This window comes from Pristiophorus japonicus, chromosome 21 (genome assembly GCF_044704955.1).
Source record: "Pristiophorus japonicus isolate sPriJap1 chromosome 21, sPriJap1.hap1, whole genome shotgun sequence".
Lineage (NCBI taxonomy): Eukaryota > Metazoa > Chordata > Chondrichthyes > Pristiophoridae > Pristiophorus > Pristiophorus japonicus.
The window spans coordinates 4,581,904-4,598,388 of record NC_091997.1 but is presented as its reverse complement, the minus strand read 5'-3'; the positions used below and the strand labels follow the sequence as shown (position 1 = coordinate 4,598,388).

General features: G+C 52.5%; 1 protein-coding gene across 6 annotated transcripts in view; it reads right to left on the bottom strand.

Moving 5' to 3' along the window:
- LOC139233781 (NGFI-A-binding protein 1-like) overlaps positions 1–16,485 on the bottom strand; it is an 81,718-nt gene that overhangs the window by 41,129 nt on the left and 24,104 nt on the right. For all 6 annotated transcript variants that reach the window (XM_070864295.1, XM_070864296.1, XM_070864294.1 and 3 more), the window contains exon 2: positions 14,041–14,855. In XM_070864295.1, the coding sequence (XP_070720396.1) occupies positions 14,041–14,820 (780 nt within the window). In that variant the 5' untranslated portion in view covers positions 14,821–14,855. The remainder of the gene's footprint in view (positions 1–14,040; positions 14,856–16,485) is intronic.

The window sequence follows — 16,485 nt, the reverse complement described above, 5'->3', positions numbered from 1 at the left end:
TGCTTGGGGAGTCTCTTGTCTGGCATGCGGACTAAGTGGCCTGCCCAGCGAAGCTGATCGAGTGTAGTCAGTGCTGGGGATGTTAGCCTGAGTGAGGACACTGATGTTGGTGCGTCTGTCCTCCCAGGGGATTTGCAGGATCTGGCGGAGACATCGCTGGTGGTATTTCTCCAGCGACTTGAGGTGTCTTCTGTACATCGTCCATGTCTCTGTAGTCACTGTTGTAATGTAGAAAATGTTATGTATTTAACCCCTTGCACCCTGTATTACACTACCACCAGAGGGCCTACCTGTTGGAGTCCCAAGGGATCCCAGCATCCCTTGGGAGCACAGTATATAAGCAGGCCACCCACGAGGTACCTGCACTCTGGAGTCTTATTAAAGGAGCTAAGGTCACACTTGCTCATTGTACACAGTACTCAGTTTCATTCTTTGTTGTGAGCATAGCAATTGGCGACGAGGTAACGAACAACGGCGCAAAAATGCAAAGCATAGTTGGTATCCTGGAAAAGTTCTCAGAAGGGGACGATTGGGAGGCCTTCATGGAGAGACTCGACCAATACTTCGTGGTCAACGAGCTGAAAGGGGACGGGAACGCTACCAAACGAAGGGCGATCCTTCTGTCTGTGGGGCAACAACCTATGTCCTCATGAAAAACCTCCTAGCTCCGGCAAAACCAACAGGGAAACCCTATGAAGAATTGTGTACGCTGGTCCGGGAGCACCTAAATCCTAAGGAAAGCGTTTTGGTGGCGAGATATCGGTTCTACACGTGTCAATGATAAGAGGGTCGAGAAGTGGCGAGCTACGTCGCCGAACTAAGGCGCCTCGCAGGACATTGTGAGTTTGAGGGATTCCGAGAACAAATGCTCCGAGACTTTTTTGTACTGGGCATTGGCCATGAGGCAATCCTTCACAAACTGTTGACTGTTGAAACTCCGAATCTAAGTAAAGCCATAACAGTAGCCCAGGCATTTATTTCCACCAGCGACAACACCAAACAGGTTTCGCAGAGTAAAGAAGTTTCGGCCAGTACTGTGCATAAAGTAATGTCGGTTTCGAGCAGGAATACACATGGCAGAACGTACACGCCGGCTGCTGCTGCCCGACCTCAGATGACCCAGAGTCTGCCATCAATGGTTAATGTGAGGCAGTTAACACCTTGTTGGTGCTGTGGCGGTGATCACGGCCCCATCAATGCCGCTTCAAGCACTATACGTGCAACGGCTGCAGAACAATGGGACACCTCCAGCGAATGTGCAGGCGAGCTGCAAACCCTGCAAACCACCACGTTGCAGAGGAAAATCGATCCCCTGGGGATCAGGCTGAATTGGAGACTCGTACCGAGGAAGCAGAAGTGTACGGGGTACACACATTCACCACGAAATGTCCACCAATAATGTTGAAAGTTGAACTGAACGGTATTCCAGTTTCAATGGAACTGGACATGGGTTCGAGTCAGTCCATAATGAGTAAAAAGGCCTTTGACAGGCTGTGGGGCAAAAAGGCACACAGGCCCAAGCTCAGCCCCATTCACACCAAACTAAGGACTCACACCAAGGAACTAATCCCTGTAATTGGCAGTGCAGAAGTCAAAGTCTCCTATGATGGAGCAGTGCACGAACTCCCGCTGTGGATTGTGCCAGGGGATGGCCCCACATTGTTTGGCAGAAGCTGACTGGGAAAATTCCGCTGGAACTGGGATGACACCCGAGCGCTTTCGTCCATCGACGACGCCTCATGTGCCCAGGTTCTGAGCAAGTTCCCATCGTTGTTCGAGCCAGGCATTGGAAGCTTCTCAGGGGCGAAGGTGCAGATCCATTTGGTTCCTGGTACGCGACCCATCCACCACAAGGCACGGGCGGTACCGTACATGATGCGTGAGAAAGTGGAAATTGAGCTGGACAGGCTGCAGCGAGAAGGCACCATTGCGCCGGTGGAATTCAACACGTGGGCCAGTCCGATTGTCCCGGTACTTAAAGAGGACAGCATGGTCAGAATTTGTGGGGACTATAAAGTAACGATTAACCGTTTTTTGTTACAGGACCAGTACTCGCTACCCAAGGCTGACGACCTATTCGCAACCCTGGCTGGAGGGAAGATGTTCACCAAGCTGGACCTGACCTCGGCCTACGTGACGCAGGAGCTGGAGGAGTCTTCGAAAGGCCTCACCTGCATCAACACGCACTAAGGTTTGTTCATCTATAACCGGTGCCCATTCGGGATTCGGTCGGCCGCGGCAATCTTTCAATGGAACATGGAGAGCCTGCTAAAGTCGGTTCCTCACACTGTGGTTTTCCAGGACGACATACTGATTACAGGTCGGGACACCATTGAGCACTTGAAGAATCTGGAAGAGGTTCTTAGTCGGTTTGATCACGTGGAGCTCAGGTTGAAACGCTCGAAGTGTGTTTTCCAGGCGCAGGAGGTCGAGTTCTTGGGAAGACAGCATCAGACCCACTGACGGCAAGACGGAGGCCATCAAGTACGTGCCGAGACCACAGAACGTGACGGAGCTGCAGTCATTCCTGGGACTCCTTAACTATTTCGGTAATTTCCGACCTGGGTTAAGCATCCTGCTAGAACCCTTACATGTGCTACTGCGCAAGGGAGACGACTGGATATGGGGGAATTCACAAGAGGCTGCCTTTAAGAAAACCAGAAATCTGTTGTGTTCAAACAAACTGCTTGTCCTGTATAACCCTTGTAAAAGATTAATGCTAGCTTGCGATGCGTTGTCATACGGGGTCGGGTGTGTGTTACAACAGGCTAACGAATCGGGGATCTTGCCACCGGTCGCTTATGCATCCAGGAGTTTGTCCAAGGCCGAAAGGGCCTACAACTCTTTTGGGGGGGGGGGAACAAAATAGACATTAGATCAAGTGCCCCTCGATCTGGGGCACACTCCAGACACTTAACTGCCCTTTTTTCTAATAAATGTTTTTTTTTGTGTTTTTTAAAAAAAAATTTGGGGGGGGGCATTAAAACCATATATTTTACAAGTGCCCCCTTTTAAAGGGGAGGGGAACACTAAAACCCCGGCAATTAAAACAAATTAAACTTTAAAACATAAAATCAAATTAAAATTTGGTTGCCGGGCGTGATGATGCACTCCAGTCCCTCCGGCGCCCACCTCTCGCGGAAGGCCGCGAGCGTACCGGTGGACACCGCGTGCTCCATCTCCAGGGACACCCTGGCCCGGATGTAGGCGCGGAAGAGAGGCAGGCAGTCAGGTTGAACGACCCCCTCGACCGCCCGCTGCCTGGACCGGCTGATGGCCCCCTTGGCCGTGCCCAGGAGCAGTCCTACGAGGAGGCCCTCGGACCTACCCGCTCCCCTCCGCACAGGGTGCCCAAAGGTCAGGAGTGTGGGACTGAAGTGCAACCAGAATTTCAGGAACAGCCCCTTCAAATAATAAAACAGGGGCTGCAACCTCGTGCATTCGGTAAAAACATGGAACACCGACTCCTCCAGACCGCAGAAATTGCAGGCGGCCTGGGAGCCCGTGAACCGGCTTAAAAATTTTGCTGCACGGGACTGCTCCGTGCACCACCCTCCAGGCCAAGTCCCCGATAAATAGTGGGAGGACTCCCGTGTAGAGTGCCCTCCATCAGGGACCCCCGCCTCCTCCGGACGGCAAGATGGTACGCCATGGCGTGTCCGGACGGCAGGCGAGGATGGCAAAGTTGAGGGTGTGCAGGAACAGCCCGTACAGGAAACCCCTCCGCACAGAACTGAAAGGCACGGAGGGGATTTCCCCGAGGCGGCTCAAGTTGTGAGGCGCCGGCTCCCGAGGGAGGTTCCGGGGTTTGGCGCCGATGAGGAATTTCGTCCGGACGGGGGTCAGTTCAGACGGGATCTCCCCACGTGCTTGAGCCTCCTCGACACACCTAACGGAGTCAGGGCCCAGAGCTGTTTTCAGCGACTCGATGGCATCGGCCACGCGGCGGACGTCTGCCGAATTTAGGCGCCGTGCCAGCGTGTCTGGCGCCATCCAGCCCGCTCCTCCGCCATCGAGCAGGTCCCTGACCCTGGTCACCTCACCAGCCACAGCCCTCTCTTCCGACCGCCACATAAAACCTCGGTCGTGGAGGTACGGATTCCCGAGCAGCGGCTCCTGCAGGACAGCCGCCACTCCAGCCGGCGGAGAGCTGCGCTTGGTGGAGACTTTGTTCCAGACCCTGATGAGTTCCCTGTAAAAGACAGGCAGCTCCCGGAGGGCGGTCCTGGCACCCCCCAGGCTCACAAACAGGAGCTGCGAGTCGTAGTTGAGGCCGTGCTGCTGGCGGAAGAAATACGTCGCCAGAGCACGCCACCTAGGAGGGGGCTCGACGTAAAGGTATCTCTGCAGGGTCTGAAGACGGAAAGTCGCGAGCTGGGCGCTGACGCACACCAACGACTGACCGCCCTCCTCAAGCGGGAGACTCAAGACCGCGGCAGAGACCCAGTGCTTCCTGTTGTTCCAGAAGAAGTCCACCAGCTTCTTCTGTATCTTGGCGACAAACACAGGGGGAGGGGTCAAAGTGACCAGCCGGTACCACAACATTGCGGCCACCAGCTGGTTTATGACTAGCGCTCGACCCCTGTAGGACAGCACTCGGAGCAGTCCTGTCCAGCGCCCTAGGCAAGCGGCGACCTTGGCCTCCAGCTCTTGCCAGTTCGCCGGCCAGGCTTCCTCGTCGGGGCTAAGGTAGACTCCCAGATAGAGGAGATGAGTCGTGCTCCAGGCAAAAGGCCTGAGCTCCTCCGGCAGGGAGTCCACCCGCCACTGACCCACCAGGAGTCCGGAACATTTCTCCCAGTTGATCCTGGCGGAGGATGCGGCCGAGTAAATCTCCTGGCACTCACGCATCCTCCGCAGGTCAGCGGGATCCTCTACCGCGAGGAGCACGTCATCGGCGTAAGCCGAGAGGACGACCTCCACGCCCGGCCCTTGCAGAGCCAGTCCCGTCAACCTCGTCCGCAAGAGGCGCAGGAAAGGCTCCACGCAAACGGCGTATAACTGGCCGGACATGGGGCATCCCTGGCGCACCCCTCTCCTAAAGCGAAGGGGCGCCGTCAAGGACCCGTTAACCTTAATCAGACACTCCGCGGCGGCGTACAAAAGTCGGATCCGGGCGACGAAATGCGTCCCGAACCCGAAAGCGCGCAGAGTTCCGAGCAGATAGTCGTGATCCACCCTGTCGAACGCCTTCTCTTGGTCGAGAGATAGGAAGGCGACCGATAGACCAGCCTCCTGGGAATGATGGATGAGGTCCCGGACCAGATGGATGTTATCGTGGATTGTCCGGCCCGGGACCGTGTATGACTGGTCGGGGTGGATCATGTGGTCCAGCACGGCACCAAGGCGAGCAGACATCGCCCTGGCGAAGATTTTGTAGTCCGTGCTGAGGAGGGAGACCGGGCGCCAGTTCTTAAGGAGGCGGAGATCGCCCTTCTTAGGCAGCAGGACGATGACTGCCCTGCGCCAAGAGAGGGGCATCTCCCCGGTCGCCAGACTTTCCCCCAGGACCCGCGCGTAGTCGCTCCCCAGGACGTCCCAGAATGCCCTGTGGAACTCCACGGTCAGCCCGTCCAGCCCCGGGGATTTTCCCCTCGAGAGCCGGGCGAGGGCACCGGTCAGCTCCGCCAGGCTTAGTGGAGCTTCCAGATTTTCGGCGCCCTCCGGGCCGACCTTCGGCAGGTCCTCCCACAAAACTCTACGCACTTCCTCGCTGGACGGATCCGGAGAGAACAGAGCCCCGTAATATTCACGGGCCCTGTTGTTGACGCCCTCCGGATCCGAGATGAGAGAGCCGTCGTCGGCCAGCAGCGTCAAGAGCTGCTTACGGACACTCTGTCTTTTTTCCAGCGAGTAGAAGAAGGGGGAGCCGCGGTCCAGATCCCGTAGGAACCGGATCCGCGACCTCACGACCGCGCCTCGGGACCCGACGAACTGCAGGTCCTTCAGCGCGGCCTTCTTCGCTTCGTACACCGTCCGCAGGGCCTGGTCCTCGAAGACTTGCCGAAAGGGCCTACAGCATGATTGAAAAAGAGGCTCTGGCGTGCGTTTACGGGGTAAAGAAAATGCACCAGTACTTACTTGGCCTCAAGTTTGAGCTTGAAACTGACCACAAGCCACTCATATCGCTGTTCTCTGAGAGCAAAGGGATTAACATCAATGCCTCTGCCCGCATCCAAAGATGGACACTCACGCTGTCGGCATACAACTATGTAATCCGTCACAGACCGGGCACAGAGAACTGCGCTGATGCTCTCAGTCGGCTGCCATTGCCCACCACCGGGGTGGAAATGGCACAGCCTGCAGACTTGCTCATGGTCATGGAGGCATTCGAGAACGAAAAGTCCCCTGTTACGGCCAGCCAGGTCAGGGCCCGGACCAGCCAGGATCCTTTACTGTCCTTGGTAAAAAAACTGTGTCCTCCATGGGAGTTGGTCCAGTGTCCCAGCGGTGACGCAGGAGGCGATTAAGCCGTTCCACAAGTGCAAAGACAAGTTGTCCCTGCAGGCGGACTGTCTGTTGTGGGGTAATCGTGTGGTCTTGCCCAAGAAAGGCAGCGATACGTTCATATGTGAACTGCACAGCACCTACCTAGACATCGTAATGATGAAAGCCATTGCCAGATCCCATGTGTGGTGGCCTGGCATCGACTCAGATTTAGAGTCATGCGTGCGCCAGTGCAACACTTGCTCTCAGCTGAGCAATGCGCCCAGAGAGGCACCGCTAAGTTTGTGGTCGTGGCCCTCCAAACCGTGGTCAAGGATCCACGTGGACTATGCGGGCCCATTTCTAGGCAAAATGGTTTTGGTTGTCGTGGACGCTTACTCAAAATGGATTGAATGTGCGATAATGTCTGTAAGCACGTCCACGGCCAGTATTGAAAGCCTACGAGCCATGTTTGTCACACATGGCTTGCCTGATGTCCTAGTCAGCGACAATGGGCTGTGCTTCACCAGTGGTAAATTCAAGGAATTCATGACCCGCAATGGGATCAAACACGTCACATCTGCTCCGTTCAAGCCCGCATCCAATGGCCAGGCAGAACGGGCAGTTCAGACCATCAAGCAAAGCTTGAAACATGTGTTGGAAGGCTCCCTGCAGACCTGGTTGTCCCGAATGTTGCTCAGTTACCGCACCAGACCCCACTCACTCACCGGGGTTCCCCCAGCCGAGCTGCTCATGAAAAGGGCGCTCAAAACAAGGTTCTCTCTTGTCCACCCTGATCTCGATGATCACGTGGAGGGCAGGCGGCATCAACAAAGTGTGTACCATGACCGTGCAAATGGGTCACGCGATATTGAGGTCAATGATCCTGTGTTTGTGCTCAGTTATGGACATGGTCCCAAATGGCTCGCTGGTACGGTCACAGCCAAAGAGGGGAGTAGGGTGTTTCAGGTGAAATTGGCCAATGGACAAACAATGGACAGAAAACATTTCGACCAAATCAAGTTGCGGTTCACCAACAGCTACAAACAACCCGAAGAAGACACCACCAACTTTGACCCTCCAACACACACGCAAGTGGCAACCGACATCATGGTTGACCACGAAGCCGAACTCACCATCCCCAGCTGCCCAGCAGCCCAGTGAAGAACTGACCAACCCACCCACACTCGCATTTGTACTGAGACAATCGACAAGGGAGCGTAAAGCCCCAGATCGTCTCACCCTGTAAATAAGTGTACTGTTGACTTCACGGGGGAGTGATGTTATGTATTTAACCCCATGTAACCTGTATTACATCACCACCAGAGGGCCTACCTGCTGGAGTCCCAAGGGATCCCAGCATCCCTTGGGAGCACGGTATATAAGCAGGCCACCCATGAGGTACCTGCACTCTGGAGTCTTATTAAAGGAGCTAGGGTTACACTCGCTCATTGTACACAGTACTCAGTTTCATCCTTTGTTGTGAACATAGCACAAAATGCAGAAGCCAATTTGCGCACAGCAAGCTCCCACAAACAGCAATGTGATAATGACCAGAATATCTGTTTTGTTATGTTGATTGAGGGATAAATGTTAGTCAGGACACGGGGATAACTCCTTCGAAATAGTGCCATGAGGTCTTTTACGCCTACCTGAGAGAGCAGACAGGACCTTGGTTTTAACGTCTCATCCGAAAGATGGCACCTCCAACATTGCAACACTCCCTCAGTACCGCACTGGAATATCAGCCTGGGTTTATGTGCTCAAGTTCCTGAGTGGGACTTGAACCCACAACCTTCTGAGGAAAGTGGAGTGGGACTCAGAAAGAGGCTGACACTGTAAATGGTGGAGACATAGAAACATAGAAAATAGGTGCAGGAGTAGGCCATTCGGCCCTTCGAGCCTGCACCACCATTCAATAAGATCATGGCTGATCATTCACCTCAGTACCCCTTTCCTGCTTTCTCTCCATACTCCTTGATCCCTTTAGCCGTAAGGGCCATATCTAACTCCCTCTTGAATATATCCAATGAACTGGCAACAACTCTCTGCGGTAGGGAATTCCACAGGTTAACAACTCTTTGAGTGAAGAAGTTTCTCCTCATCTCAGTCCTAAATGGCTTACCCCTTATCCTTAGACTGTGACCCCTGGTTCTGGACTTCCCCAACATCAGGAAACATTATTCCCGCATCAACCTGTCCAGTCCCATCAGAATTTTAAATGTTTCTATGAGATCCCCTCTCATCCTTCTAAACTCCAGTGAATAAAGGCCCAGTCGATCCAGTCTCTCCTCATATGTCAGTCCTGCCATCCCGGGAATCAGTCTGGTGAACCTTCGCTGCACTCCCTCAATAGCAAGAATGTCCTTGTGAACTCAGAGGGCACACGGAACGTACATCCGGCCCCGCAGATAGCTCAGTGTGTAAATGCATCACCCCGTGTATTACTGAGCTATTCAGACCAAACAGTCGGTGCTGTGTTAGCTGCTCACAACTGACCTCACTCAGTATCTCTGGGGTAGGGAAGGGGGACAACAATCAGACAGATTTCCGGCTCCAGATTACTTTCCGGTGATCCCTGATGACCTGTGTGTAGACATTGGCTGACCATAGGATCAGCCCAATCTGTGATGTGCTCCATGGCCAAATAGTCCACAAACATTCAATGTCTAAACCCGCACATGGAAAATGGTTATTTGGGTGAAAGGACAAAAGAATTGCCTTGAAGACGGGTGACATTTCTGTTCAGGGGGGTGGGAGGAGAAGAGGGGGTGGGGTGGAGGTGGGGGGGAGGAGGAGAGGGGGTGGGGGAGGAGGAGGAGAGGGCTGAGGGAGGAGGAGAGGGGTGAGGGAGGAGAGGGGGTGGGGGGGAGGAAGGGGTGGGGGGGAGGAGGGAAGGGGTGGGGGGGAGGAGAGGGGAGGGGGGGAGGAGAGGGGGGGAGGGAGGAGGAAGGGGTGGGGGGGAGGAGAGAGGAGAGGGGGTGGGGGGGGGAAGGAGAGGGGAGGGGGGAGGAGGAGAGGGGAGGGGGGAGGAGGTGAGGGGGTGGGGAGGAGGAAGGGGTGGGGGGGAGGAGAGGGGAGGGGGGAGGAGGAGGGGGGGAGGAGGTGAGGGGGTGGGGAGGAGGAAGGGGTGGGGGGGAGGAGAGGGGAGGGGGGAGGAGGAGGGGGGAAGGAGGTGAGGGGGTGGGGAGGAGGAAGGGGTGGGGGGGAGGAGAGGGGGTGGGGAGGAGGAGAGGGGAGGGGGGAGGAGGTGAGGGGGTGGGGAGGAGGAAGGGGTGGGGGGGAGGAGAGGGGGTGGGGAGGAGGAAGGGGTGGGGGGGAGGAGAGAGGAGAGGGGGTGGGGGGGAAGGAGAGGGGAGGGGGGAGGAGGAGAGTGGAGGGGGGAGGAGGTGAGGGGGTGGGGAGGAGGAAGGGGTGGGGGGGAGGAGAGGGGAGGGGGGAGGAGGAGGGGGGGAGGAGGTGAGGGGGTGGGGAGGAGGAAGGGGTGGGGGGGAGGAGAGGGGAGAGGGTGGGGAGGAGGAAGGGGTGGGGGGGAGGAAGGGGTGGGGGGGAGGAGAGGGGGTGGGGAGGAGGAAGGGGTGGGGGGGAGGAGAGAGGAGAGGGGGTGGGGGGGAAGGAGAGGGGAGGGGGGAGGAGGAGAGGGGAGGGGGGAGGAGGTGAGGGGGGGAGGAGGTGAGGGGGTGGGGAGGAGGAAGGGGTGGGGGGGAGGAGAGGGGAGGGGGTGAGGGGGTGGGGGGAGGAAGGGGTGGGGGGGCAGGAGAGGGGGCGGGGGGGAGGAGAACAGGAAAAGACTATAAAGAAGAAAAGGGGAAGAAGCCATTTGAATTGTGGTACTGAGCTGTGAATATACACAGAGGCACGTATTGAACATGTTTCTCAATGCACGGGGTAAGCAGTGCTGAGGGCTGTGGAAATTCTCTCGAACGCTCTGACTCATTTTCTTGGGTCTGTTTTTACTCATTACCTCGAGCCTTTCTCAGCTTTGGGGATGGGTTTCAAAATGGTCGATTTAAAGGTATGACCGATTCGGCAACAGCCTGAAGGATGTGAATTATACACAAGGCTCTTGTTTTCTTCCTCACAAAAGCTTCGAAGTTGAAGGAGAGAAAACTAGCGGTTTCCACACTAGACGTGACAGCCCGTTATGTCGGGTTACGGCCCTCGTTGGGCCTCCCGACTGCCATTGAAGTAAATCATGACTTAAAAATGATTTTTTTTTTTTGAAGTGAAATAAATTACCGCTGCCACCTCGTGACTTCCTTTAAACTGTTGCAACATTAACCCTGAAACTGCTGACTGCGCCACACACACACACACACACACACACACACACACACACACTGCCCCTGCGCATTAGCGGCAGAGTCACAACGCTCTTCAAACATCTTTCAGTGCGTTTACTGAAGCGACGAATCGAAACACATTCCCGCTTATTCTCGTCCAGGGAAAAGCAAGAGTCCCAACACGAGGTGCTGGGACCTAGTGACGAGCTGGTCATTTATCTCGTTGCTGTTTGCGGGATCTTGCTGTGCGCGAATCGTCTGCCACGTTTCCTGTATTGCGACAGTGATCAGCCTTCATTGGCTGTACAGGGCTTTGGGATGTCCTGAGGTTGTGAAAGATGCCGTAAAAATGCTCATTCTCTCTTTCTTTCTTGCTAACAATTTCTGTCTACATTGTTTTGGGTGAAACGACAGAATGTTTAATACTTTTTAAAAATCTAATAATTCTCGACTCATGTTATAACACAGCAGAGTTAATCCTGTGACTCAGGGAATCTAAATTCAGGAGATTAACAATATTTTCACCGAAACTCTGATGACAGCACAAAAATAAACAGGACTTGGCACGGGTGTACGCAAAAAAATCACTGTTTTTGTTTTGCAATTTCTCCCCCTTTTCAACAGTTACTTGCATTTATATAGCGCCTTTAACATAGTGAAACGTCCCAAGATGCTTCGCAGGAGCGTTATCGGACAAAATTTGAGACTGAGCCACGTCTGGTGATCAAAAGCTTGGTCTAAGAGGTATGTTTCAAGGAGTGACTGAAAGGAGAAGCAAGGTAGAGAGGCGCAAAGGTTTGTGGGAAGGAATTCTGGAGCTTAGGACCCCGGCAGCTGAAGGCACGGCTCCCAATGGCGGCGAGATTACAATTGCGGATGATCAAGAGACCAGAATTGGAGCAGTGCCGATATCTCGGGGGGGCGGGGGGGGGGTGCTGGAGGAGGTTACAGAGATAGGGAGGGACGAGGACATGGAGGGATTTGAAAACAAGAGTGAGAATTTTAAAATTGAGGCGTTGCTTAAACAGCGAGCACAGGGGTGATCCACGGGTGAAAGGTTGTGAGTTAGGATACAGGTGGCAGAGCTTTCTCCTATGGACTGGATCCATGATTTGCAGCAGTTCTCCAGTCCCCAAGCCCAAGGGAAAGAAAAGAAAGAGTTTTTTTTTACACGTACAAAGTATCCTCAGGACTTTCAGCGATATCCCACAATACTCCACATATTATGAATTATTTGGGAAGTTATGTAGGCAGGCTTAAGTGTCAGCTGTGGCTCAGTGTCAGGAGGTTGTGGGTTCAAGTCCCACTCCAGGGACTGGAGTATAAAAATCTAGGCTGACACGCCAGTGCAATGCGTAGGGAGCGCAGGACTGCTGGAGAAGCCGTCTTTCGGATGAGACGTTAAACCGAGGTCCTGTCTGCCCTCTCAGGTGGACATAAAAGATCCCATGGCACTATTTCGAAGAACAGCAGGGGAGTTCTCCCCGGTGTCCTGGCCAATATTTATCCCTCAATCAACATAACAAAAAAACCCAGATTATCTGGTCATTGTCACATTGCTGTTTGTGGGAGCTTGCTGTGCGCAAATTGCCTGCCGTGTTTCCCACAGTGACTACACTTCAAAAGTACTTCACTGGCTGTAAAGCAGTTTGAGACGTCCGCTGGTCGTGAAAGGCGCTATATAAATGCAAGTCTTTCTTTTCTTCAGCAAGGGCCCAGTCGGCGATTGGCTCCCAACTATTCGACCATAGGGCTGTCACAGTTTGTCCTGATCTTGTCCTCACCGGATGGGGAAGACTGGATATTTATCAAGGGAGGGAACCCGGCCTGATTTATCTTCTCTCTAACCATGGGTAGCTGAGGCCAATTGGAAAAATTGTACTTTGCCAGCGATGGTCAACTCCAACAGCACAGACTGGGGATCAAACCTGCGGCTGACATAGTCTGCCGGGCACAGTGCCCCCTGTGCAGACAAGTGAATTTTGAAAAGCTTGTAGTCATATTCAATATTACATGTTAGTATTAGAACCGCATGTTACACTTGCTGAATACAGTAAGATCTTTGTATGAGGTTTGCAAGTGTCTGTCCAAATTTGTTAAAAAAAAGCACCACAAATCCACTGAACAATCTTTAAAAAAGTACACAGGAATGAGAAATAAACTCAATAACATTTATTTAGCGTAGTAAAACATGCCAAGGAGTGTTACCAGTTAAAATTGGACACCGAGCCACATAAGGAGATATTAGGACAGGTGGGGTATGTTTTAAGGAGCGTCTTAAAGGAGGAGAGGCAGAGAGGTTTAGGGAGGGAATTCCAGAGTTTAGAGTCGAGGCAGCTAAAGATACAGCCACCAATGGAGAGGTGAAGGAAATCGGGGATGCGCAAGAGGCTAGAATTGAAGGAGCGCCGAGTTTTCTGAGGATTGTAGCACTGAAGGAGATTAGAGATAGTGAGAGGAAATTCAATTATTTCTTGCTGAGGACAATTACAGGTTATTAGCTACTGCTGAGACAACTTTGCAAATTGAGCCGGGGCCTGATATTTACAAAGACCTGGCAATTTAAACAGGTTCCTCACCATGCAGCAATTAAACTCTAAATGTCCCTATTCCTTACAGCAATTAGGCTTTATGTCCTTAAAGGGTAAAAACCAAATGTAAACACAGCTCCGCCTTAGCAGGCCAATGAAACCTTGCGCCTTACATGGTATAACGCTGCTGTTATAAAACACAGTAACATCTGACCTACCGTGACACAATGCCGTGAGAGATTGTCTGTTGTTTAAACTGATTTCTGATGTTTAAACACACTTTGTAGCAGGGAAGATTGATCCAGGAATCTCGCAGTCAATATAGCGACTACACAATGAAATGTATATAGACCGGGGGTCAATGCTCATCTTCCCTGTGCAAAAGGTTTGGTTTGGGACCCTTTACATTTAACTAGACAAACATATCACTGAATCTGCTCGTCACAGGTTGCTTGGTGATTCTAATGCCACCCCTGATTTACGCACATGAGTTATTTGCTTAAGAATTCATAGCAACACCTTGCTATTAAGAACTAGTTGGTTTATTAGCCAAAGGTTTAACAATCACACTACACATTACCAGTTCATCCACCAGGCTCACAACCACCTGCCTCATCGTGGATCCCCCAAACCCAACTGGCTGGGGTTTTATTGAGTCCTGTGAACATCACGTGACTGGCTAAAGCCACTCCCAACTCAACAAACCTGTGAGTATACTCACAGGTACATACATTACAGGCATCATTATATATTTGGGCAAAGGGGAACAAATATGGTCATGTAGAAAATGGTTACTGTACCTCGTGCAACGTAAGATTTTTTCCATCTTTCCGCTTGGAGTCAAACCTCCCGTAGATCGCGCTGAACTTCCGGATTTCGTCCTCCTTTTGTGACTCCTGTTCGCCCATCTCAAAGATGTGCCCCAGCGTTTTGGCCATCTTCTTGTTGCTGATGAAAACGCACTCCAGCTCCTTGGGCTCCATCCGGGGCACAGTCTGGATCAGGCGCTCGGCACATCCGCCGATGATCTGGATGACATCCTGGGTCAGGGGCAGGGAGGGGCCGTCCTTGGGCGGGGAGTGGGGCCCCTCCTTGGACACTGCCATGACGCTGGAGATGCTGGGCAGCTGGTGGGCCCCTGCCACCGGCTCCGTCTGGCTGGAGGTCTCGGTCAGCCGCGGCGAGGCGTGGTTGTTGCCGATCTCCGAGGCGCCGGCCAAGCCCGTCACCAGCCGTGCCTGGTGTTCCTGGGCTGAGCCGGGGCTGGCCGTGTTCAGTTCGGAGATCTTGGCGATGGGGATGCTGCTTGTCGGCAGCTTGGTGAGGGGCTGGTTGAAGGCGGTGGGGTTGGTAATCCAATCCTGCAGGGCCTTCTGGAGGCGACGGACATGCAGCGGCTTGGTAGACATGCCCACGAGGGCCATGATCTCCAGAAATTCCTCCTCCGCAGCATCACAGAGCTGCTGGACGTCGTCGCCTCCCTGCTGGATGAAAGCGTCGTAGTACACGAGGAGATTTGCCCGCTGAAGGACCCGATACAGCTGGAGCTCCCCCAGGGTGGAGGGCTGCGATGTGGTCATGACCCCTTATCTACGTCAGAGCCAGTGAGCAGTCCCTGAAAAAAGAAGTGAGAGAAGCTTCAGATCCTTCGGCAGTGTAAAGAAAACATTATTTTTCGCCTCGAGAGCCGAGGGGTTCAAGGTCACCAGATATGTCAGAGGCCTGCCTTTGCTGACAGCTTTTTAATGGTCAATTTGGTAGTGGTTTTGTGCATTGGACTCATGCCTATTGGGAACTAAATCGAAAGTATGAAAACAAATTTCACTTTCAACTCTCACGTATGAGAGAGAACGATTTTAACTTTCAGCACACAAAGTGTCAGCCTCAAACCAATGGTAGCTCTTTCGCCTCCGAGTCAGAAGGTTAGTGCCCCATTTCAGAGACTCGAGCATATACATCAAGCTATCAGCACAGAGAGTGCTGAGCGAGAGTCGCACAGTCGGAGGTGCCATCTTTCCAATGAGATGGCCTCACCTACCTTCTCTGGTGCACGTAAAACATCCACGGCACTCTTTGAAGAAAAGCAGAGGAGTTTGATGTCCTGGCCAGCATTTATCCCTCAACCAAGATCACTTAAACACAATATCCCATTGCTGTTTGTGGTGGCTGTACACAAATAACTGCTGCATTTGCCTATACTACAACAGTGACTGCACTTCATAAAGTACTTAACTGGCTGTGAAGCACTTTGGGAGGTTGAGGTTGTGAAAGATGCTATATAAATGCAAGTATTTCTTTGTTTCTTACTTTTGGCAGCAATGGAATGCACAAAAGGGGAAAAAAACCATTGCAGTCCAACTAGCCACAACTAAAATCAGAAGATTATCGCATCCACTACTATCTCCAACATCCCTTATTCACTTGCTCCATCATATATTTATCCAGTTCTCTCTGAAGTTTACCCCACTATCCATCCCTGTTGCCTCCCTGGCATGTGTGCGCTGTTTAGTCACCACTTTCTGTGTAAAGTAGTTAAATCTAAACTTGTCAGTTCATCTTCCCCCCTCTTCTAAATTTGAGTTTGCACCCAGATTTACAGATTACGGTTTAAAGCGCGAGCAACTCAAAAAATAAAACCCATCAAAAACACTGAAATTGTCTTTTGTTTTAGACAAGTAAACGTTCAACTGCAGACTACAAGAAATAACATTTTGGAATGAGAACTCACAAGCTCCTTTGAGAGATTCTCAACCGAAATTGAAATTTTTTTTTTAAAAAGAAGGTACAGAAGAGATTTACTTAAACAGTTCCAGTGATGAGGGATTACAGTTAATTGGATAGACTGGAGCAGCTAATAGTGTCAGCTGTGGCTCAGTGGGTAGCACTCTCGCCTCTGAGTCAGAAGGTTGTGGGTTCAAGTCCCACTCCAGGGCCTTGAGCACATAAATCTAGGCTGACACTCCAGTGCAGTGCTGCACTGCCGGAGGTGCCGTCTTTCAGATGAGATGTTAAACCGAGGGTCTATCTACTCTCTCAAGTGAACGTAAAAAATCCTATGACACTATTTCAAAGAAGAACAGGGAAGTTATCCCCGGAGTCCTGGCCAATATTTATCTCTCAATCAACATAACAAAAAACAGATTATCTGCTCATTATCACATTGCTGTTTGTGGGAGCTTGCTTGAGTGCAAATTGGTTGTCGCGTTTCCTGCATTACAACAGTGACTGCACTTTTTTTTTTAAGT